Source organism: Microtus pennsylvanicus, chromosome 12 (genome assembly GCF_037038515.1).
Source record: "Microtus pennsylvanicus isolate mMicPen1 chromosome 12, mMicPen1.hap1, whole genome shotgun sequence".
In the NCBI taxonomy this organism is placed as follows: Eukaryota; Metazoa; Chordata; class Mammalia; order Rodentia; family Cricetidae; genus Microtus; species Microtus pennsylvanicus.
This window is the reverse complement of record NC_134590.1, coordinates 64,338,735-64,360,893: the sequence shown is the minus strand read 5'-3', so window position 1 is coordinate 64,360,893 and position 22,159 is coordinate 64,338,735. Positions and strand designations below refer to the sequence as shown.

Genomic DNA, 22,159 nt, shown 5'->3' with positions numbered 1-22,159 from the left:
AATCTATCATAAGGCATGCTACCTTTGTCCTAGCTGACTGCCCACGTTCCACACTACTCAAGAAGGCAGCAGGAGGCTCTCAAGAGCAAGGGGTAGGCCTATAATCCGGAGCATCCTTTTCATAGGGAGCAAGGATGGTGTTCTCACTCCCAGATCTGAACATCACCTTGACACATCTGCACCCGAGCAAGCCTGTGGGCTCTCAAAAAGGCAGGAGACTTGTTTTTGAAAACTTTCTGTTATCCCTCTAGTGTGGAGCCCCAGGAGATAAGTACCAGTCCCACTGCTGGGCCAGAGGTACTGCAGAACTCTTGAGCTTCTGCTGCTATCTCTGTGTATCCGAACACAGCAGAGTACCAACTTCCGGCAGTCCTCCTCCACACTAGTGTCTCCTGGCTGATGCTCAACCACTTGGACAGAGCAACACTGCCATGTGCCCAGGCTATGCTCTAGTGTCTAGTATATTCGCCTGGACTCCTGTGACGCCTACCTAGACTACCAGTGACCAAGAAGCAGGGCCGCCTCCTTGGGGTCAGCCTGTCGGGAAGCTGAGAGCAAGAGCCCTCCAGGCATTGGTTGGCCAGGTCCTGCACGGGGAAGCCACCTGTGCAGTCCTGAGCAAGCGTCTCAAGCGTGTATTCACATGAGCAGGCCCAGCCTAGCCACAGTCTTCCTAAACTGCCTGTTGGTGTCCAGATTTTACATGGATTTTCTTACAATCACGTCTCTGTTTGCTTCTGCTTATAAGAGTGACATCATTTTCTGACTGACCAATGTGTAAGTTCCTTCCAAAACCAGGGCTCCCAATGACACCAGTGATGCTGTAGACTGTCACATGGTCACCATCAAACAGCCTTCTTACACATCTACCCAAGAGTACGGCCACTGCTTCTACTTCTGAGAACTTTCTCTGTCTTCCCTATGCCTGTAAGGGAGGGCCATGGCCAAGAAGCCAACTCACACTTACCCTGCTCACGGGCCTCCATCCCACCCGGCTGAGGGGCCCGAGGGCACCGAAGGGCAGGAGGTAGTAGAGGATGGTCAGGGGCCAGGAGCGCAGTTTCAGAGCAGGTCTGGACATGCAGCTAAGCTGGCCTAGCCTCCGCCGAAGGGCCAGCCGGGGGAAGTACAACCTGCAGGACACATGTTCACACATGGCCTGGGTCAATCTGAGGAGTAAGCCCCTCAGCCAGTGTCATTTCTGCCTCCCCATCCCCAGTAAGCTGCCTCTCCAACAGAGCCAAAGAGTTCCAGCAGGCATTCAGTGACCATTTCATTCCATCCAACCCCAGTTCTGAGTTGGGGACCTGGCTACCTGACTTGTGGGCTCATTTTCCAGTGTCTCCCACCTACCAGCTGATTGAGTGGGTGCCAACAGGACAAAGGCAGGTCAGGCCCAACTCCTGGATACCTCTAAGGGAGAGCACCCTCCAAGTACAGCAGCAGCCCCAGCAAAGGCCTTGGGGACCCAGAATGGGAAGGCGAGAGAATCCGCCTTATACCTGCAGCCTCCTATGCTAAGGACGGTTGGGACTCAAGGATAGTTCTGTCCTCACAGGTGCCAGAAAGACTGAGTCTATTCGAAGCAGGGCACAAGACTGAAGTGCCATGAGCCTAGCCAGCTGGACCACATCATTGTGGCACCTGGGAAAACCTTCAGCTCTTTTGCTTCCTCTTCTGCTAAATGATAGGACCTAAGTGTGGCTGCATCTACCTATGTCTCTGGGTCAAGCTCTCCAAGCCTTATCCACAGAGTTAGGAGGACAGCCACCACCTAGTTCCAAAGCCGCCTTTCTACTCTGCTAGAGCGAGACATATGACCCATAGGATCCACCACTTTTAAAAGTTCATTGTCTTCTATACAGCCAGTTTGCAAAGGTGCTGTAACCTCAGCTTCCTGAATGCAACTAAGTTCCCTGCCACATGTCAGGTCCTAGAAAATTAGCCCTGAGGCCTCAATGTAGCCATCACGAGACCATACTGCCACCCACTCTGAGAACGTCCCCAGGGATTTGATTAAACAAGCAAGGCTGCCATCTGCAACTGTGCTTACTCTCAAGAGAAGCTGAGTCCTCTGTCTCCCAGAAACTGAGCAAACTAAGGAACAAAAGATTTCTGCAGATGACGGGCGAGTGGCTGGCAGTCCACCATGATGGGAGAGGAGGGTTGAACCACAGCACACCAACTGTCCTGCATTCCTTTTCTCTCTTCCACCCCACTCCATTATGTTTTTAAAACACAAGGGGAGGTGGCAGGGACCAAGCAAAGACAAACCACTGTTCTCCCGCCCAAGTCACTGCAGAAGAGCTGAGACCAATGCTGAAATGCTGGGGGAAGGGGGACTGATCCTCTTCCAAGTGTAGGAAGCCGGGGTCTGGAGTGGGAGGGGGGCCTGGATGCCCTTGCTAAGGACTAAGACAGGACAGAAGCCCATTCCTGTCTCCCCCGACTGGGCCCTCCTCCCAGCCAGAACTACAGGTACCTGAAGTAGGCTCTCCTACTCAGGACACTCAGGATCCCTTCTCCAGGCCCCTCCAGCACTCCCGGAGCTCCTATTGCCACCTCCACATCAGGGCCACTGGACTTGACCTCTGACCTTCCTGAGATTGTGCCAGAGCACACTGGGTTAGGTTTCAGCGGGCAGCATCTCACCATTTCGCTGCTGCTTGGAGCTCTGGTCCTTGCGGCTTCTCTGACTGACACATTGTGGGTAGGCACAGGGAGGGTGTTGTGAGCCTCCACAAGAGTGCGCTTGCGTGCTCGCTCACTGGCCTTTGTTTTTCTCCTTCATCCCCTTTCCCCTTGCCAGAGGAACTCCAGTGTGGTCACTGCTCCAGTCGTTGGTGGCAATGCTTCTAGTCTCTGCTTACTCGTGGTGGCTCACAGGTACAGGTGAGAGGACCCCACTATTGCAGACAGACAGGTACCAGTCACACAGCTGTTCTGACTCCCGCTCATGTCATCTGCTCAGGCTTTACTGCCAGGACAGAAGCTCCTGTACTGGGCCAGCTCTATCACCCAGGTTTGGTCACTTGTCTTGTCCCTGCCAGCTGCCCAGCGTAATTCTCCCTGCTCTGCTGGAAGGCCGAAGGTGGGTAAAGCCTTGGGGCTATCTGCTGCAGCCAGCCCTGGTAGAGAGGTGGCCAGACACTGCCACGACTTCTAGGCGCCACTGGGTTCCAAAAGCACAAGGTGGGAATCTGAGCCCTGTGCTCCAGGCTGATGGTCCCTCCCTCAGAGGACCTGACCCATTTTCCATTCAGGTTACAAAGTAGCATCTGAGGAATGACAGAGGGGCAGCCAGCCAGGACATCCAGGCAAGGCATCGCGATGTGCACCTGAGCACTGTAACATGCTGTAACTCCTCTTGGCCTTGAAGCCTCCAGTACCTGGCTCTGTGTAGTCCAAGCATCTTCATAAACTGTAACACCTGGGCTATCTCAGAGAAAACCAACCTGGGGTTGGGCAGCAGCCAACACTGAAGTCCAAACCTTCCTATCCTGTCTTCCAATCTTCCGTCAAAAAGGCACTCTGACTAGGCCATTCCCTGGCAATCTTCAGGGCCCATCCCCTGCTCATAGCCTCCCCACAGTACAGATAACAGGGAGAAAGAACAAGCATTCCACAACCATGGCTATCCCAGCCCAAAGCAATCAGGGCCCTTAAGGTCCTGGGGAGGATGAAAGCTCATAGGGGCAAACGGGAAGCCCATACACCTGCTCTCCAGCCTCAATCACAGCCCTGGAAGGAGTCAGCACCTGTCACTGCTTTCCGATGAAGAAATGCTGGCCTCAAGAGTTATTACCTCTATGAGTTCGAGACCAGCCTGGTCTACAGAGCTAGTTCCAGGACAGGCTCCAAAGCCACAGAGAAACCCTGTCTGGAAAAACCAAAAAAAAAAAAAAAAAGAGTTAATACCTGTAGACTCTGGTGGCAATATACGCCTTTAATCCCAACACTAGAGAGGCAGGGACAGATGGATCTCTGAGTTCAAGGCCAGCCTGATCTACACAGTGAGTTCCAGGACAGTCAGGGTTGTTACACAGAGAAACCTTGGCTTGAGAAACAAAAAACAAAAGAACTAATGCCTGAGCAGAACAAACTCAAGCAAGAACAAATTAGGCACCACACGGTGACAACTTCTATCACTCTCTCTACACAAGTGTTTGTGCACTGGTAAGTTCATTTCAGCCAAAGAGGTAAAAATTCCAGCCCTGGCACCTGCCTGCAAAAGCCACTGAATCCCAAGTATGCTAGTGGCCTCTAGGAGAAGGGATAAATAACAAAGCCATCAAGATACAGATGTCTCCCTGTGGCTGAGGAAAAGGAAGACTGGCCTACCCTAGCACACAAATATCCTCAAACCTCCTCTCCTAAAAGGCTAGCACCAGATCAGTACACGTAGGAGCCCTACCCCATCCAAGGACTAGGGCCTGGGATCCCGCAGAGTCCCCAGGAAACAGAACAAATTTAGCTCCTCCCCAAGAAATTGACTGAGTCCTATCTGTCCAGTTAAAAGCAATAAGGACGTCCATTCTGCCTTTTCACCTCCAAAGCTGAGCTACTTCAATAGCAGTGCCCCCTTCCTTCCCACTTCACAGACCTCCACCACCTTTGCCTGCTAAACCCCTTCAACCCGAAGCCCTTCTGACTCTCCCTAGCCTCTGAGTGCTCAAGGCTTTGGGTAAGTCCTGGCCAAGAAGGAGCCCTGAGACAGGCGAGTGCTGACACCTTCTGTCCCTCCTGAGAGTCAAGCACAATCTGAGGAGGCTAGTTCAGGCTGATCAGCCAGACTTTAAAGCCTGAGGGTCAGTCACCTGCTACCTGAAAACTCCGAGGGATCTTTGGTGAGCACTGATCTGATCACTACAATCCTGAGAGCTGGTCAAGGCCTTGGTAACCACTGCTGCTCTCCTTGCCCACTTCCCTTGAGATTCACAACAGGCTTACAAGCAAGGTCAGAATAATCTTATAAACCTAACTCCTATCTCAACCCAGTGGCTCCCCAACTCTTACCTCCCTTTCCAGCAAGGGAAACACACTATGAGAAGGCATAAGGGGGGGCAACTCTGAAAGGGGAGCCCAAAATATGAGTCAGTTCTGTCTCGTAAGTGGGAAGTTTAAGCTGATGTAAACACGGGGACAGGGTTAGTTCTGCAAGGACATGCTGTTCTGGGGTTCATACCATGTCCTTCTCCATCCACTCCTGGTCCCCAATGGAATGGAACATCCCAACTGAAGTCGACAAATGGGCCAGGCCAGTTAGCAGCTATAGGTGTGAGTGGGTGTGAGCAGTGGCTGTGTTAAGTGAGCATCTGTGCTTGCGGGGTGGGTGGTATAGGTGTGCTTTGGGGTTTGTGCGCACTTCCTAGTCCCTCACTTGGGCAGGCGATAAAAGCAGGCAGACTCTTCTTCCTAAGCCAGAGATCTCCAACGCCCCATTGCAGCCACCACTCACTTTCCCACCCGGAGGGCTTAGGCCATTTCTTCCCCAGCTCCCTGAGGCAAGACCACCCGGCAGGTGTGTCCAGGGAGGCAGCCAACTCCTGCTCCACATTTCTAGGCTGTGAAAAACTTCTCAAGTAGAGGGCAGGAAAATGGAGCCTCCCTAGGCAAACCCAGCAATTCTTCTGGGAAGTCACTAGCAAAGGAAGAGGGGACAAAGAGAAGGGCTGAAGGGCCTGTAATTAAGTCAGTCACTGAAGTGGGAGAAAAAGAATTCTTTCTCAACTTCTCAAATAAATAAATAAAGGCATCTTCTCTCGGACAATCTATGTATGGTTCCTGGGTCCCACGGCAGAGACTGTAGTATGCATGACTCCAGCTCTCTTCAATCTACAAAGATGCTTCCCTTTTCCCCAGGCAGCACAGAGAAAAGCACACTGGGAGCCCAGAGCCGCCCCCAAGCCTGTACTTCCCACACCTCCCAGCATCTTGCTCACTTCCTGCTCAGCCTTTTGGGGACAAGAGCAGCGACAGGACGTGGAGGAAGTGAGCTCAAACAGCCCAACTGCATGGGGGCAGGAGAGCAAGCCGGTCCAAAGAGGTCCCTCGGCTCCCGGAGCTGTAAAAGAGCTACTAGAAGGCAGCAGCAAAGTGCTGGGAGGCGCTCCCACCCGGCCCTCCCAGCCTCAGGGAGAGCGGAGGGGGGCTCCTTGAAAAGCTCGCCCGCAGCGGCAGGTCCCACTTATGGCCTCTATCAACTCACTCACTCACGAGGACAGCCCCAATCCAGTTTCTGGACCCTGGTCTTCAACTCCTCCAGCTTTGGCTAGGTTCTGAAGCCTCAGAGTCTCAGAGCAGGCAGGATTCTGGTTCCTGCTGAGAGCGGGGGCAGGAGGAGCAACACCAGACACTGTTAAAGTCACCACACCCTCTGAGCACCAGTAAAGCACGAGAAGCCCTGAGGGCCCTTTAAGAGGAGGGGCTACAACCTGGAGAAAAGAGGAAGAGGCCGGCAGGGGCCCTAGCCCCACCCAGTCATAGTCTCTAACGGCGGACCAAAGATTATGACCCCTCCAACGACACCAAAAAAGATTGACTGCTTCAGACACTAAAGCAACATGGGCCCAGCGCTCCCCAGAGGATGCCTCCGGGGACTTCAGGGACCCTGAATCCTTAGCCTCTGGCTGGCTTCTGAGCTTTTGCCCTCCACCAATTCTGCAAGACATGCCTCATGAAGACAGTAAGACAGTCTTCTTCACCGGGCTGATCAGAAAGTCACTTCCGGCATCCCTTTTAACTCCAGAAATTCTAAAGATATGGAAAACCTTACATCTTTTCTCCCACACTGGACCATGAAGACACAAAGTTACCCCTCCCAACTTCAATTATAACATACTCACACACAAGCAAACCTCTGACAGACAAAGCCCAGACCGAAGAACAGTGTGGATGGGTGAACACGGACCACTCACCCACAGACGGGAACAGGCAGTGCTTTCCAGCTGGAGATGCCCTGTGGGGTAGGTCTTTCTACCCCACCGGATGAGAAGGTCCCAGGCTGCAGTCAGCAGATCACCCTATACCTACAGAATGCCAGGCTTATCCAGTTGGCACCCAACTAACATAAAAGAAAATGAAAGGGCCTAACATTTTCCAGGGAAAGTGGGAGATTACAGGGGATCAACACTCATGAGTCTCATTCACGTCTGGGGTCAACCCAGCAACAGCTGCGTGGCCTTGCAAAGCTTGTCTTTTCATGTGAGGCTACTGTAAAGGGTACACCTTCAGTTCCTTACACTGCAAAAACACTGATATTGTTCAGACACAGCCGCACACACCTGCCCTCCTCACCCGGATCAGGCTGTGCTATAGCAGGGGCAAGCAGACACCTAGAGGGCTACCCTCTGGGACTCCCATGCTATTCCACACCCATACCACACCACAAGAAAAGCGGGGAGACAGAGACACACAGGCCACCTCTGTTCACGGGGCCTGTGCACCCAGCAGACACTACTAATTAGTCTCCGATCTTGCTGAGTTCCCGAAGACTCCAGACTCTTCTCATGGAAGACTATCGGGAGCCTGGTGAAGCGGCTCAGTGAGTAAACCACTTGCTTTGCAAGCAAGAGACCTGAGCTTGATCTCTGGGAGGCTGGACACCACTCGCCTTTTCTATAAGGAAACACCTTTAGATTTTAAACAATAGTTAATCGCTGAATTTCTTTCTGGGGTACCCCACCCCCACCTATAAGCTTAGTTCACTACACAGAATTTCCTGTGGGCCGCTCATGTTCCTAATTTCCATTCTCTCTACTCTTCTGGGCTTCTGGTTCAGACTGCCACCTAGTGCCCCTAGGAGATTCTGAAGGCTCGAAGACTACTTAGTTGCCAGCACCCAAAGGCAAGGGATCTGGAGCCCCTTAGAGCACAGGTTAGACCCCGGGTGGGTATGTGAATTTCATGCATTCCTTGCCTGTACATTAGATAATGCCTTGTGTCAGGGATGAAAGGTAGTTGAGGAACAAGGAGGGCAGGTGGTCACAGTCACTTCTTACTCTCCAGGGGTCCAGAGAAATCGGGAATACGGTTGGTATGCCTGGGTGGCACAAGAAGTCACAGGCAGGTTCATTTTCCATATGGACAGCTAGGAAGCCTGGGGCAAGCATGAAGATTCTCCCAGCCATGCCCAATTCCTCTTTTTTGTCCAAAAATGTTTCTTAGGAACCTCACCCCTTACACAATTTCTAGAAAGCCCCCTGGCTCATGCAGAGCCATTCAGCTATAACTTGAGGGCCCTACACCACCAACACTGAGAGATGGCCTGTTTAGGGTAGAATAAGCCCAATAAAAAGCATCCCAGGCCTCCATCATCCACCAGCCTAGGAGACTGGCCTTGTTTTTCTTTTCAGTTTTATTCTATGCTATCCCATCTTATTCTACTTCCTTCAAGATAGCTAGAGTCTCATTCATAGCCAGGTTGGCCTGCAACTCACCAATTAGGCCCCAAGTGCATTGATATGGTGGCAACACTCCTGCCTCAACTTCCTGGTCTTGTTTTTTATTTTGTTTTGTGAAACAAAGTTTCTTTTTTTAAATATTTATTTATTTATTATGTATACAATATTCTGTCTGTGTGTATGCCTGCAGGCCAGAAAAGGGCACCAGACCCCATTACAGAAGGTTGTGAGCCACCATGTGGTTGCTGGGAATTGAACTCAGGACCTTTGGAAGAGCAGGCAATGCTCTGAGCCATCTCTCCAGCCCGAAACAAGGTTTCTTTGTGTAGTCCTGGCTGTCCTGGAACTTGCTCTGTAAACCAGGCTGGCCTCGAACTCAGAGATCCACCTGCCTCTGCCTCCTGAGTTCTGGGACTAAAGACGTGCGTCACCATCAGCTGGCAGCTGGCTTTGTTTTTAAATTGCACATCTTTAATCTCAGCTTTTCCATATATTAGCAACTCAATGCCAGGGTGGCAATCTCCCAGTGGCTGTGCCTAGGCTGAGGGAGGCAGGGACAGAAGTAAAACTGGAGTAGGGTTTTACTCCAGTTGGGGGGCTGGTCACATGGCAGCATAGCCTGAACCACCTGGAGCAGAGGCTGCATGTCTCAGAGCCATCGTCCCTCACAGGAGCAGCAAAGGTAGTGCCTGGAGACTCGGAGTCCTTCTTCCTCTAGAGCCCACAGTTCTCTGAGGACACGGAAGCTGAGCAGGTTGGCAGACTTTGCCCAGGTTCCCACTGACGATCTGCCCACGTAAACATACGCAGATGTTTTCTCAACGCGTCTTAGGCACTCCTTGCCTGCACACACAGCCTCATTTAACAACTGCAGGAGTCAACAGCAGCCAGACTTCAAGTACAGCAGAGCTACAGAACTGACGTCGCAGCAGTGCACACGGAGGCACAGGGGTGTGACGTGCTTGGCTGGCAGCAGTCGCTGGTGTGGGGCACTTCACAGGGGCTTGCTGCCCGCTTGAGCTGGACAGTGGGAGAATGGTCAGATTATAGTCCTCCTTTATTCCTTCCCTTAATGGTAAGCTTAGAGCATTCATTTTAAACGAATTCTAAGATGGGGCTAAAAGTTAGGTAGCAGTGCTAAGTGGGTGTCGTTGACCAGCCCAGCTTCCCCTGGCTGAGGCCTGATCTCTGCACAGCTGCCCAGCAGCTCCTCAGACCACGCTTGTATAAAAGCCCAAAGTAACATCCTTGTTTATTTTTCTCACGTGTACACAGAAGTATTTTAAGACAAGAATTCATAATGCAATGTACTTGAAAAGGACTTAGAGAAAAATAAAATACAACTCATGGACATAAAGCAAAGACAAATATTAATAACCACTGGACAGAAGCATTCCCAATGGAAACTGATTTTCTTAACTTTTGTACTCCATATAAAACTGTTCACGGGGTTGGGCTGATGCCTCACAAGCATGAGGTCCTGAGTTTAGATCCCTAGAATCCTCATGAACAAAACCTGGTGTGGGGAAAACACAAGAACCAAGCATGCTGGAAGACACCTGCATCCCGTGACAGCGCGATGAGAGGGGGGCTGTCTCAAGCACACAGTGGAAGGAGCCCAGGGACTGACACTTGAGGCTGTCTTTGGATCTCCACGTCATTACCTACACCCACACACGCGCCTGTCCCTACCCCAAAACATGCACACAAATACACATATACACATTAGAAGAGTTTATTAGCCGGGCGGTGGTGGCTCTGCCTTTCATCCTAGCACTCGGGAAGTAGAGGCAGGCGGATCTCTGATTTGAGGCCAGCCTGGAATACAGAAAGCAAGAGAACAAGTTCCAGGAAAGACAGGGCTACATAGGAAGACCCTGTCTCAGGGAAAGACGGGGAGGGGAGAGCTCACAGGAGGTCCACATGTGTTATGATGGAAGTTGAGGCAGGTGGATCATGAATTTGAAGCCAGCCTGGCTACACAGTGATAATGTCTCAAAAATAAAAACAACTGTAGCACTTTGAAAACGTTCCTGTCTACTCTCCTGTGGTGCTCCGAATGAGAATGCCCTTCATAGGCATGCTTTGTCCCAAACTGAAAACTGCTTAGAAGGATTGGTAGGTGTGGCTATGTTGGAGGAGGTGCCCAGTGCTGTGTTCCCCAACCCACAACTCATGGATCTGGATATAAAGCTGGGAGCTCCTGCTGCTCCAGAGCCAGGCCTGTCTGCTTCTCACCAAGATGCTCATGGACTACCTAGGAAACTGTAAACAAAGCCCCCTAGAAGAGTTGCCTTGGTCATGGCGTCTCTTTAGAGCACTAGTGAAGGGCTCTTCAAGCAAGCCCAAGCATGGCATATACAGACCCGAGCACGGCAAACACGGCACCAACAGGTTTTGCACACACACACAAACCCCTTGGTAAACAGTTGATATTCCTACAGCTAGTTCCTAAGGTCCATTCCCTTATTTGGCCACTGCCTCATTCCTGAGACTAATCACCAAAGTTCAACAATCAAAATTCATAGGCTACCCTGGCTAACCTGTCTTAGCAACTCATCCCACTCTACCTAGCACAGACTTCCCCCTTTTCTCCTTAAAAACCCACTCCTGCAGAAAACACCTGAAGCCTGCTGACCGCCTTTGGTGGATACAGGGGCGGATCCCCACCACCACCACACACACCCCTAGGGCAATAAATTTCCTTTGTAATGAGAATTTGGTATCTGAGTGTGTCCTGTACAGATTCAGAGGACTTCCTCCAACCTCTTACAAACAGCACAGTAATTAAGACCCCCCACCTTTTTTTATTTTGTATGAATGCTGTGTCCCAGAAGCCATCCATTTTAATTAAAAAAAAATTGAACCGACTGGTGGTACACATATTTTTATTATTTTTCAAGACCGGGTTTCTCTATGTAGATCATGCTAGCCTTGAATTCAGATATTCGCCTACTTCTGCCTAGAAGGCATGCACTCCTGGCCCCTTAATCCCAGCATTCAGGAAGTAGAGGCAAACAGATCTCTGAATTTGAAGCCAGTCTGGTCTATAGAGCAAGAGCCAGGGCAGCTCCCTTTGCATAGAAACCCTGCCTTGAAAAAACAAAAAGTTATTTTTTATTTGTTAGGCATGCATGTATGTATACCATATGCATGCTTATGACACACACACACACACACACACAACTTTCTTTTCCACCATACTAAGGATCAGCTATGTCCTTTCCTTTCATTTGTTTATTCATTCTTTCATTTATTTTCATTCAGTATCCATATTCTCCTACAAATTTGTTTGCTTGTTTGTTTTTGTTCAATATCCATATTCTCCTACAAAAAGGCTCTCAGTCCTGGTCAAACTGAGGACAATTTCCTAGCTGGGTGGCGATGGTGGTGCATGCCACCCAGCACTCAGGTGAAGGCAGAGGCAGGCGAATCTTAGTAAGTTCAAGGCCAGCTGGGGCTACAGAGTGAGTTCTAGGACAAGAGCTACACAGAGAAACTCTGTCTCGAAACCTCCCCCTGCCAAAAAAACAGAAACAAAACAAATTTCTTATAAGGTTAAACATATACTTAGTAAATGACCAAGTGACTTTATTTTTAAGTACCATAAGAGAATAGAGGAGCTGTAGTAATGGCTGCAATTCCTAGAACCATACAGTGACTCATGGTCATTTGTAATTCCAGTTCCAGAGAACCTGACATGCTCTTCTGACTTTCAAGGGACAAGGAACACATGTACACATGCCTACAGGCAAAACGCTCACATATATAAAATAAGCAAATTAGAAAAAATAAAAATACAGACCACAACATAGACTCCCCAATTCTGGTTTAACTTTACCATGGTGCAGAAGTTCATGCAGTCATTATAGCCTGCTGTGGGATAATCCTCTTGTACACTGTAAAGATTTGTCATTTGAATTGGTTTAATAAAATGCTGATTGGCCCATAGCCAGGCAGGAGGTATAGGAGGGGTGACCAAACTAAGGATGATGGGAAGGAGAAGGGCAGAAATCAGCAGACGCCAGCCAGATGCAGAGGGAACAGGAGATAGATGAACATGCCATGCTGATAGAGGTAACACTACATGGTAGACCATAAATAAGGGATATGAGTTAATTTAAAACTCAAGAGTTAGCTAGCTACAAGCCTGAACTATTGGATGAGCATTTATAACTCATATTCAGCCTCTGAGTGGTTATTTGGAAACTTGCGTGTAGGAGACAAATGTCTGATTAAAACAAGCCACACTTCAAAGTAGGTGCTGTGATCTTCTCCTGGGCTAATGGTACGCATGACAATAACACCTAGAGAGGCTGTGCAGTGGCAGGGAACCACCTCATCCAGAGGGCCATGGAAACACAAGGCAAACAGCCACATTCTACAGTGTGCTATGCTGCTGAGCTATGACGCTCAGCAGGCTCGCGACATTAAATACATTTTTTACTTACAAAATTTATGTATACATAAATATATATATTTGATTTTTTTTTTTTTTTAGAGACAGAGTTTCTCTGTGTAGTTTTAGAGTCTGTCCTGGAACTCACTCTGTAGACCAGGCTGGCCTCGAACTCACTGAGATCTACCTGCCTCTGCCTCCCAAGTGCAGGGTTTAAAGGCATGCGCCACCACCACCCGACTCTTAAAATATTTTTAGTCTGTGATGGGTTTGTCAGGAAAGTCGTCCATCCTAAGCGGAGGAACATCTGCCCTACCTGGTAGGAAACAGAAATAAACTATTGACATTTGTGATGTTAAGACAAATTCTTTCTCTCTCCCCTCCCCTTCCCTTCCCTCCCTCCTCCCTTTTCCTTTCTTCTCCTAGCCTCTCTGCCAACTGGTGGTCTATAACTGGAAAACCCAGAACTCCCTTTGCAGAGAACCTTCAGGCCTATCAGTCTGTTGGAAACTGATTTCTTTACCCATGAACCAACCTAGGCTAATTGTAAGTATTGTAAAATATTAACTATGTAAAGATGTGTTACATTTATTTATGCTGCAGAATATTGTTTTAACTGTGCAATAGAGTGTTATTTTTGTTTATGTTGCAATTGTTTAACTATGTAAAGATGTGTTTCATTTGTCTCACCTTGCCTGCCCAAGGCACCTGATTGGTTTAATAAAAAGCTGAGCCACTAGCTAGGCAGGAGCGGGATAGGCGGGACTGGCAGGGAGAGAAAATAAACAGGGAGGGGAAAGCTAGGCTTGAGAGAAGAAAGACCAAGAGAAGGAGGAGGAGAGAACAAGGAGACACTCAGGGCTAGAAGCCAGCAAGACATAGAGAAGCAGTAAAAGCAAGATACACAGAAAGAAGGCAAAGTAAAAACCCTGAGGCAAAGGTAGAGAAAGAGAAACAGATTAATGATGGAGGAAGGTCATTGGTTAATTAATAAAGAAACTGCTTGGCCTGATAGGTTAGAACATAGGTGGGTGGAGTAAACAGAACAGAATGCTCAGACGCCATGCTGCTCCTCTCCAGGGCAGACGCGATGAAGCAAGCCACCAGGTCAGACATGCTGAATCTTTCCCGGTAAGACTGGTGCTACACAGATTACTAAATATGGCTTAGGCAAGATGTGAGAATTAGCCATTAAGAGGCTAGAACTAATGGGCCAAGCAGTGTTTAAAAGAAAACAATTTCCATGTAATTATTTCAGGGTGTAAGGTAGCCAGGCAGCCAGGAGCCGGGTGGCAGGAACACAGGCCCGCAGCTCAGTCAACAGATTAATTTAGGTTAAAAGAGCTAGCCAGAAACATAACTAAGCTAAGGCTGAGCATTCAAAACTAAAAATAACTCTGTGGCATGATTTGGGAGCTGGTTGGCGGGCCCAAAAGAAAAAGCCTAGTACGGTAAGCAGCTTTTAGGTACCCATTTCACTGCTGAGGAGAGGAACTGAATCATGACTGAAGCCAAAAAGAGCAACCAAGATGGATGCAGACAAAAAAGCTGACCAAATATTGCCCTCTATCCTACCAAAATGGTATTCCAACACTGACCAAGGTAAGTGGGCACTAGACACCAATGCCAGGCCCTCTGGGAGGTTTATAGGTAGTTTACCCCAGAAACCCAGCAGGCTATTAATATGGCTTTTGTCACATGGCCCCAAATATCTGCAGGAAGTTACAGAAATTAGAAGGGTACAAGAGATCGAATAGGTCCCAGTTACAATAGGGATCCTGACAGAAACCAAGAGTACCCAGGGGACCAAGTCAGCCTCGGGCAGGTTAGAGAAGGACCAATGTGCATACCGTAAAGGAAAAGCACACTGGAAGAATGAGTGCCCACAGCACAGGCACAGATTGACAGGGCTAGGGATCCATACCAGTGAGCCCCCAGGAGTCCACGGTCACAGGAAAAGTAGGGGGAAATTCTCTGGTTCCTAGTGGATATGGATGCAGTCCATTCAGTGCTGACCCAACCCCTTAGTCCCCTCACTAAGAAAAGAATTACCATTCAAGGGGTCACAGAACCAAATCCTATGCTTGGAACACCACTTGAGAAGTAAACTCAGATGAGGTACTAAATATATCAGTGTAGTTTAGAGCTCCTTTAGGGACATAATGGGCCTGTGCATTTGGCCTTGCTAGATATGTAGCAGGTGACTATCTGGAATTAGGAGGAGGGGAAATCTGTGTATTCTATTCTATATCCTTCCCCAAACAGACGTGTATACTGGAGAGAGTAGATGACATTTGCCTATATATAGTAGACACTACAACTATGAGGCCCAGAGCCTTGTTGAAGAAGAAAACTAGCAATCTCAGCTGCAGATATACCCCTCCTTCAGTGCTGAAGGCCGTGGAAATATACATCATATGGCAGTTGATAACTTAGATATCCACAGAGTGACTGGTCCCATCAAGGCAAGGCCTGCAGGACCATCAACTTTGGAAACTGTTGCTCACTTTTGCTAAAGCAGCTTAGTGTCTCCCCAATACCTGCATTGTAGTGTGTAATCTCATGATTGCATCTCAATCTTATGGGCAAATATATCTATGGGTGGTCAGGAAGAAGAGTTTTCATTTAGCTATATAATTTTGATATATAGAACATATGCTTCATAACTAGATCTATCTGGTCCCATGAGGACTAACTGCACACAATTAGCTCACTTTCACCTCAAAGGAAGTTCAAATTAGATTAAATTTTTTTTTATAAATAGGTAAGTTTAAAACTTTACAGTTATTCACAAGGCCAAAGTTGCAGATGTCCAACCAAGGTTGCAACACAAAGCACTCTAAGAAAAGCATGCCAATTCTTTGCTTGCCAGTCTGCTGACAGCAGACCTACGTCTCAAAGTCTGTCACTAGGTACTGTGTTCCCACCATTTGCTCATGGACTTACCCCTGTAACCTTAGAACCTTGTGTTGCCATGGCAATGGCTCAGCTCCCTTTCGCTTACCCTAGGAATATGTTTTTGACCAATGATAGGTAACTTCTAATTTCTTTATCACTTCAAGGCTCCTGTGAGAGAGAGTTTAGAGAATAGGAGAGAAGCTAAGAGGGATTAGAATTAGGACAGGAGAATTAGAACAGAGGAGAAGAATAAAGAGTGATTCAAGCAGCACGTGTGTGAGCTCATTCCGCACCTTTTAGACTAGAAATTTCCTGAGTCCCCATGTGGTGGCAATCTAACCACTAAGAGGAAGTCAGCAGAGCTGCACTCAAGACACAGGAACTGCAGGAACAGCTGCCTTGGGAACCTCAGCTTTCATTATTCAAAATCAGAACATCAAACCTCTAAGGAGTAGACCAGGACATACAATGTCTCAAAGATTCCATAAGACAGCTTTCTTTCTTTCTTTCATTTATTTATTTATATTTATTATTTATATTATATATATACATATATATATATTTTTTTTTTTTGGTTTTTTGAGACAGGGTTTCTCTGTGGCTTTGGAGCCTGTCCTGGAACTAGCTCTGTAGACCAGGCTGGTCTCGAACTCACAGAGATCCGCCTGCCTCTGCCTCCCAAGTGCTGGGATTAAAGGCGCCACCACCGCCTGGCAGGACGGTTTTATAAAGAAGTGGATCCCTAGCAGAAATGGTTTTGCAAAACTGTCGAGAATGAAATTTGTTATTCCTAAAAGAAGGCCTTTGTGTTGCCCTAGGTAAAAAATGCTGTTTTTATACCAACTCAGGAATTATCCTGAAGAAACATTAAACCATGCCCAGAAAAACTTAGATGCAAAAGCAAAGGAGTGTTCTGCGGCCTCTAATGGGCACCAGTCCCTTTTCTCTTGGTCCCCACGACTCAACATCCTTTTAACTGCCTTGGCTGGACTTACTGCCCCTTACTATAATCAAGCCTCACATTTTATTTATTTATATATTTACTTACTTACTCATTTATTATTTTATGTGCACTGGTGTTTTGCCATGAGTGTTGGGTCCCCTGGACTGGAGTCACAGAGAGTTGTGAGGTGCCAGGTGGGCGCTGGGAACTGAACCCTGGTCTTCTGGAAAAGCAGTAGGGTGTTCTTAATTGCTAAGTCATCTCTTCAGCCCCAACGCTTGCATTTTAAATTGATTGCTAACATACATTAAAAGAATCAACTCTGTGAAAATATTAGCCCTACAGGCTCGTATCAACCTGCACCTCTGCAGGAATCAATGCTTCGATTCTTATGATCTAAGCCTGGGTGGACTATGATGGCTAAGGAAACACCATTTTCAAACACCATCCACTTTAGTCACTGGCCTCTGACCTAAATTCCTGAAAACTCAGACTTGTGTAACTACTGTGAAATTAACCACTTGCCCTGGTGTCTGCCGACTCTCTTACTGCTGTGGGCAGGGGAATGAAGCAGTTCCTCACATAGTTGTAAATTCTGCTTAAGTGGAGTAATTGCGGTGTTCACCTTTCCTCCACACGCTTCGGTGTGGCATGTCTGATCTGGCTTTGGAGACTGTGGCCCTGCTGTTATAATACACTTGACTAATTATAATCTGTATTGAGTCTGCGGCCTTCCCTCGGGGGTCTCAAACTCTGTAACATTAGAAAGAAGCAAAGGCTCTACCAGGACCATTTAATATTTTGATTTAAGACTCTGGTGCTGGTCAGCTGGGGCTGAAGACAGCTGTGACAAGAGGCTAGCACCACTGGGGTCTTCTGGGAAGTGTTTCCTCAAGGTCAGCACACAGAAGCTGTGTTCCAGAAGTGGCCAAGGCTGCACCTTGTGCAAACAGCTGAACTTGGTAGTGTAAGTCAGGTGGCAGGGGTTTTTAAGGCATGAAGGGTCATGAAGAGCAGTCACATCATGGGACTGTGTGGTAGGGCTGGAGTCCCTGAAGAGAGCCCAAGAGAGTCTACTGATGAAAGAGCAGCCCATTTGCAGTGAAGACCTCAGCATTCTGGAGAGGTCACTACCAAGGGAGAGTCATCAAGAATAGAGTAGCCGCCAGGTGCACACACCTTTAATCCCAGTACTCAGGAGGCAAAGACAGGTCTGTGTGAGTTCGAGGCCAGCCTGGTCTACAAATCTAGTTCCAGGACAGCTAGGACTGTCACATGGAGAAATCCTGTCTTGAGCAACCCCCCCCCCCAAAAAAAAGGAACAGAAAAGCCAAGAGGAGGTTGGGACAGCCAGAGCCTAAATGACAAGCTGTATGTGTTTGCGCTCACTCTCTTTCTCAGTTTTTCAAGACAGAGTTTCTCCATGTAGCCCTGGCTGTCCTGAAAATCACTCTGTAGACCATGCTGTCCTCAAACTCACAAAAGTCTGCCTGCCTCTTCCTCTCCAGTGCTGGGATTAAGGTGTATGTCACCACCGCCTGGCTAAGATAGTTTCCTCTTTTCTCTCTCTCTCTCTCTCTCTCTCTCTCTCTCTCTCTCTCTCTCTCTCCCTTTCTTTCGTTTTTTGCTTGTTTGTTTGTTTGAGATAGGGTTTCCCTGTGTAACAGTCCTAGTTGTCCCGGAACTAGCTCTTGTAGACCAGGCTGGCCTTAAACTCACAGGAATCTGCCTGCCTCTGCCTCCTGAGTGCCGGGATTAAAGGAGTGCACCACCACCACCCGGCCCTAAAATAGTTTCTTAATAAACTTGCTTGGCATAAGACACGACTTGTGCAAGATCTCTTGACCATAGCTTTTCTATTTTCCTCATCTTTTCACCTCCCAGTCTTCCACCTCAGGAAGAACAGCCTACTGCTCTAGATCAGTTCTGGAAATAAGTTCTCTCTGCTCAAAATGCATTGTGTTTTTTTTTTTTAAACAAACAGGGTCTGGCTATGTAACCCGGATTGGCTGGAAAATAGTTATGCCAGACGAGACTAGCCTTGAATCTGCAATCTTCCTGCCTCTGTCTCCTGAATGCTGGAAACACAGGCATTGCATGCTACCATATTTGACCTGCGTAATTCTTCATAAAATTGTTAACATGTTTGCCCTTCCTCCTTCAGTGAGCTATTGTGAAGCCTTAACAGAATTACACAAGGTACTGATGGAACCTAAGGTACTGTTTGTTGTAGAATATTATTCTAAGGTGCGTTATTTTTGTTTATGCTCTGGAACATTTGTTTAATGATGCAAAAATGTGTTTGGTTAAATAAAAGTCACCTGCAGTTCGGAGGCTGAGTCAGCTACTCAGGAAGTAGTAGGGAGGAGGCAGGTGGAGAAGGGATCATAAGGAGGGGTGAGAAAAAGCTCAAGGATTTCTTGGGAGACACGAGGCGGTGAGCTAGACGAGATGCTTGCTATTGAGCCTCTCTGGGAAGCAGGATTCTACCTCAACCTTTGAATCTTGAGTTCTTTAGCTGGACAGAGATTTAGTTAAATTCTCCTAGTAGCATTGAAAGAGTTGGTCAATGCCGAGGGAACAGAATTTCCTCAGGGGGCAGCTCTAGTGTCCTAGCCACTGTCGGTAGCGGCGGAGTTGCAATTGCTGACTAGAACAGAACAATCACTAAAAAAGAGGACAGCAAATGTCTTAGTGTTCTACTGCTGTGAAGAGACATAAAAGAGGACAGCAAATGTCTTAGTGTTCTGCTGTGAAGAGACATAAAAGCCATGGCAACTCCTATAAATCATTTAATTGGGGCTTTTGTACAGTTTCAGAGGTTTAGTCCATTATCATCATGACAGCAAGCAGGCAGACATGGAGCTGAAGAAGTAGCTCAGAGTTCTACACCCAGATTCACAGGGAGCAGGAAGACAAAGGCATGGCCTGGCTTAGACTTTTGAAACCTCAAAGCGCCACCCCTCACCCCAGTGACATACTTCCTCCAACAAGGCCACACCTCCTAATCTTCTCAAGTACTTCCACTCCCTGATGACCAAGCATTCAAATATATGGGAACCATTCTTATCCAAACCACCACTGGTATTATAACCAGTCTTCAGATGTCTGACTCCAGAGCCAGGCATACTGGCTCAGGCCTGTAAGCCAGCACTTGAGAGGCTCTAGATCAGTCCGCGGCAGTGAGATGCTGTCTGATATGAAAGATGAGAAAATGTTTTTCTGGAGAGAATCTTAGAATGTAAGAGGAACAAAGCCTGGCGGCTGGCACATTAATAGGTATTAGTTAACAGGAACGATTTACATGGGGAAAGCTACTGACTACTCCCCCATGCTCATCTTCTGAAATGCAAAAAAAGTGCCATTTTTAGTAAAACAATATCATCCTATCCCTCAGGCTGTGCTGGTGACTTAGGAGCTCAATATAACAGCAGCCACCAGTTTTTATGTGGGTGCAATCTGTACTCAGGTCTTCGTCCTTGCACAGCAACCACTATTACCTATGAAGCCACGTGCCAGCTCCCTGAATTCATTATCTTTAAAGCTCTGCAATAACTAATAGTCACAACTGGGAAAATCTCTTTCATTTGCAATGATAGTTTAGGTGGGAAATGTATGATATTTTATGTTAACAAATAAAGCCTGCTTGTAGTCAGTGGACAGAGGCCGCTACTAGTTAGTTAACCATAGTGGTCGGAGGTCTGTAAAGAAATGAGACAGGAAGTGACAAGGCAGGACAGAAAGGATGGAAGAGCAGAAGAGGCAGGAAGTCACTGGTGTGGCTCCCACTGCTTCACTGCTATTTCAGGTTCTTACCCCTGTTTTTTATTGATAGTTTAATTAGATTTACGCTTCACTGGTCCCTTGACCAATCACATCTTTCTTTTGTTAAATTAGGATGAAGAGAAGACAGTTTTGTGGGGTTTTGCAAATACGTATTGATGGAGGAAGGTCATCGGTTAAAAAAATAAAGAAACTGCCTTGGCCCATTTTATTGGTTAGAACATAGGTGGGTGGAGTAAACAGAACAGAATGCTGGGAGGAAGAGGAAGTGAGCTCAGAGACGCACGCCATGCTCCCCTCTCCCGGGCAGACGTGATAGCTCTGCTCTCTGAGGCAGACAGCTACCAGGTCAGACATGCTGAATCTTCCTGGTAAGCGCACCTCGTGGTGCTACATAGATTATTAGAAATGGGTTAAGAGGCTGAAACTAACGGGCCAGGCAGTGTTTAAAAGAATACAGTTTGTGTGTTGTTATTTCGGGGTATAAACTAGCCAGGCGGCCAGGGTGCCGGGGACACAGCCCCGCCGCTCCTATTACAACAATATATGAGCGTGTAACACATGACATGTATGTGCGGCTACTGGAGCAGAGCCCAGAGGTGGACGTCAGGTGTCCTGCTCTATCAGCCTCTACCCTGTCCCCTTACAGCAGGGCATCTCACTGAACCTTGACCTAGGTTAAAGGCAGCAAGCCCCAGCAATGTTACTGTTTCTGCCCCTCCCACAACAGTGAAGTTAAGTTGCAAGTCACATGACCACATCCAGCTTGTAGTTGCGGCTGGTAACCTGAACTCAGATCCTCAAGCTTGTACAGCAGCTGCTCTTACTTGATGAGCCAATTCCCAGGCTGTAAAATTACATCTTTACATCACATTTCAACAGTTACTGAATGGCTTGGGCCAGAGGAAGCATAGGTAGATAAGGTACTCCAATACGCAAGATGCATGGTTCAGGAATCGTGTAGCTGCCTCGTCCCTACCATGTGAAAACCGGTGTGGAGCATTCTGAGCACTAACAATAATAATAATAATAATAATAATAATAATAATAAAAAGAGATTTGATTACAACAGTCTGGTTCCTGGTGAGAATGAATCACAGATATGGATCACAGAAGCTAACAAGCCCCTCCTCAGCCCAAAATAAGAGCCAAGATGGCTGGTGGCAATACCAGTGCAAGAAATAATCTCAAGAGCAAGCACTTTCTACTCAGGTGCATGGGGAAACCAGTAGCAGGTCTTTGAACAGAAGACAAGCTTGACAGGACATCAAAGGTGTGACTCCCATGATAGTTCAAAAGCCACCAGAGACATGAGCCCCAGGAAAGCAGATGTGATTTGTTCAAACAATTTCAGTGGGGCAATTTAGAAAATGACAGCTGTCCGAGATGAGAGCAGGTCACACCCACTCATTCCTACCTCCCAGTGACTAGCAAGTTTGGGTGGAATCTCCAATCCCAGCTTCTCAAGTTTCTGATCCCTGTACTTCTCATACTGCCGGTACCCCACATACCCACCACCTGTTGCCAACAGGATGGGCACAGGGCGCAACAGGAACAAGGATCGGAGAGGAGCAGTATGCATTTTTCTGGCACCTGTAACAACAAAAACCAAGGAGATTCTGAGCCTGGGAGACAGAATTAAAAACAAAGAATGCAATCCCGCTTCCACAAGAGTCAGAAAGAAATCCTCAGTGAAGGGGAGTGGGCTGGACAGGTGCCAAGGCACAGATCCTG

The 22,159-nt window shown here is 47.8% G+C and overlaps 1 protein-coding gene across 12 annotated transcripts in view; it reads right to left on the bottom strand.

The window, feature by feature from the left end:
* The window catches only part of Pisd (phosphatidylserine decarboxylase), a 54,633-nt gene that overhangs the window by 3,444 nt on the left and 29,030 nt on the right, over positions 1-22,159 (bottom strand). The window contains exons 1-4 of one of the 12 annotated variants that reach the window (XM_075944043.1): positions 6,209-6,347; positions 3,759-3,880; positions 2,653-2,906; positions 968-1,133 (exon numbers count right to left, since the gene is read on the bottom strand). In XM_075944043.1, coding sequence (XP_075800158.1) covers positions 968-1,133; positions 2,653-2,705 — 219 coding nt within the window. In that variant the 5' untranslated portion in view covers positions 2,706-2,906; positions 3,759-3,880; positions 6,209-6,347. Of the gene's footprint in view, positions 1-967; positions 1,134-2,482; positions 2,907-3,758; positions 3,881-6,208; positions 6,687-21,842; positions 22,019-22,159 lie in introns of those variants that run through there. The other 11 variants (XM_075944044.1, XM_075944041.1, XM_075944045.1 and 8 more) reach the window with 11 other exon arrangements.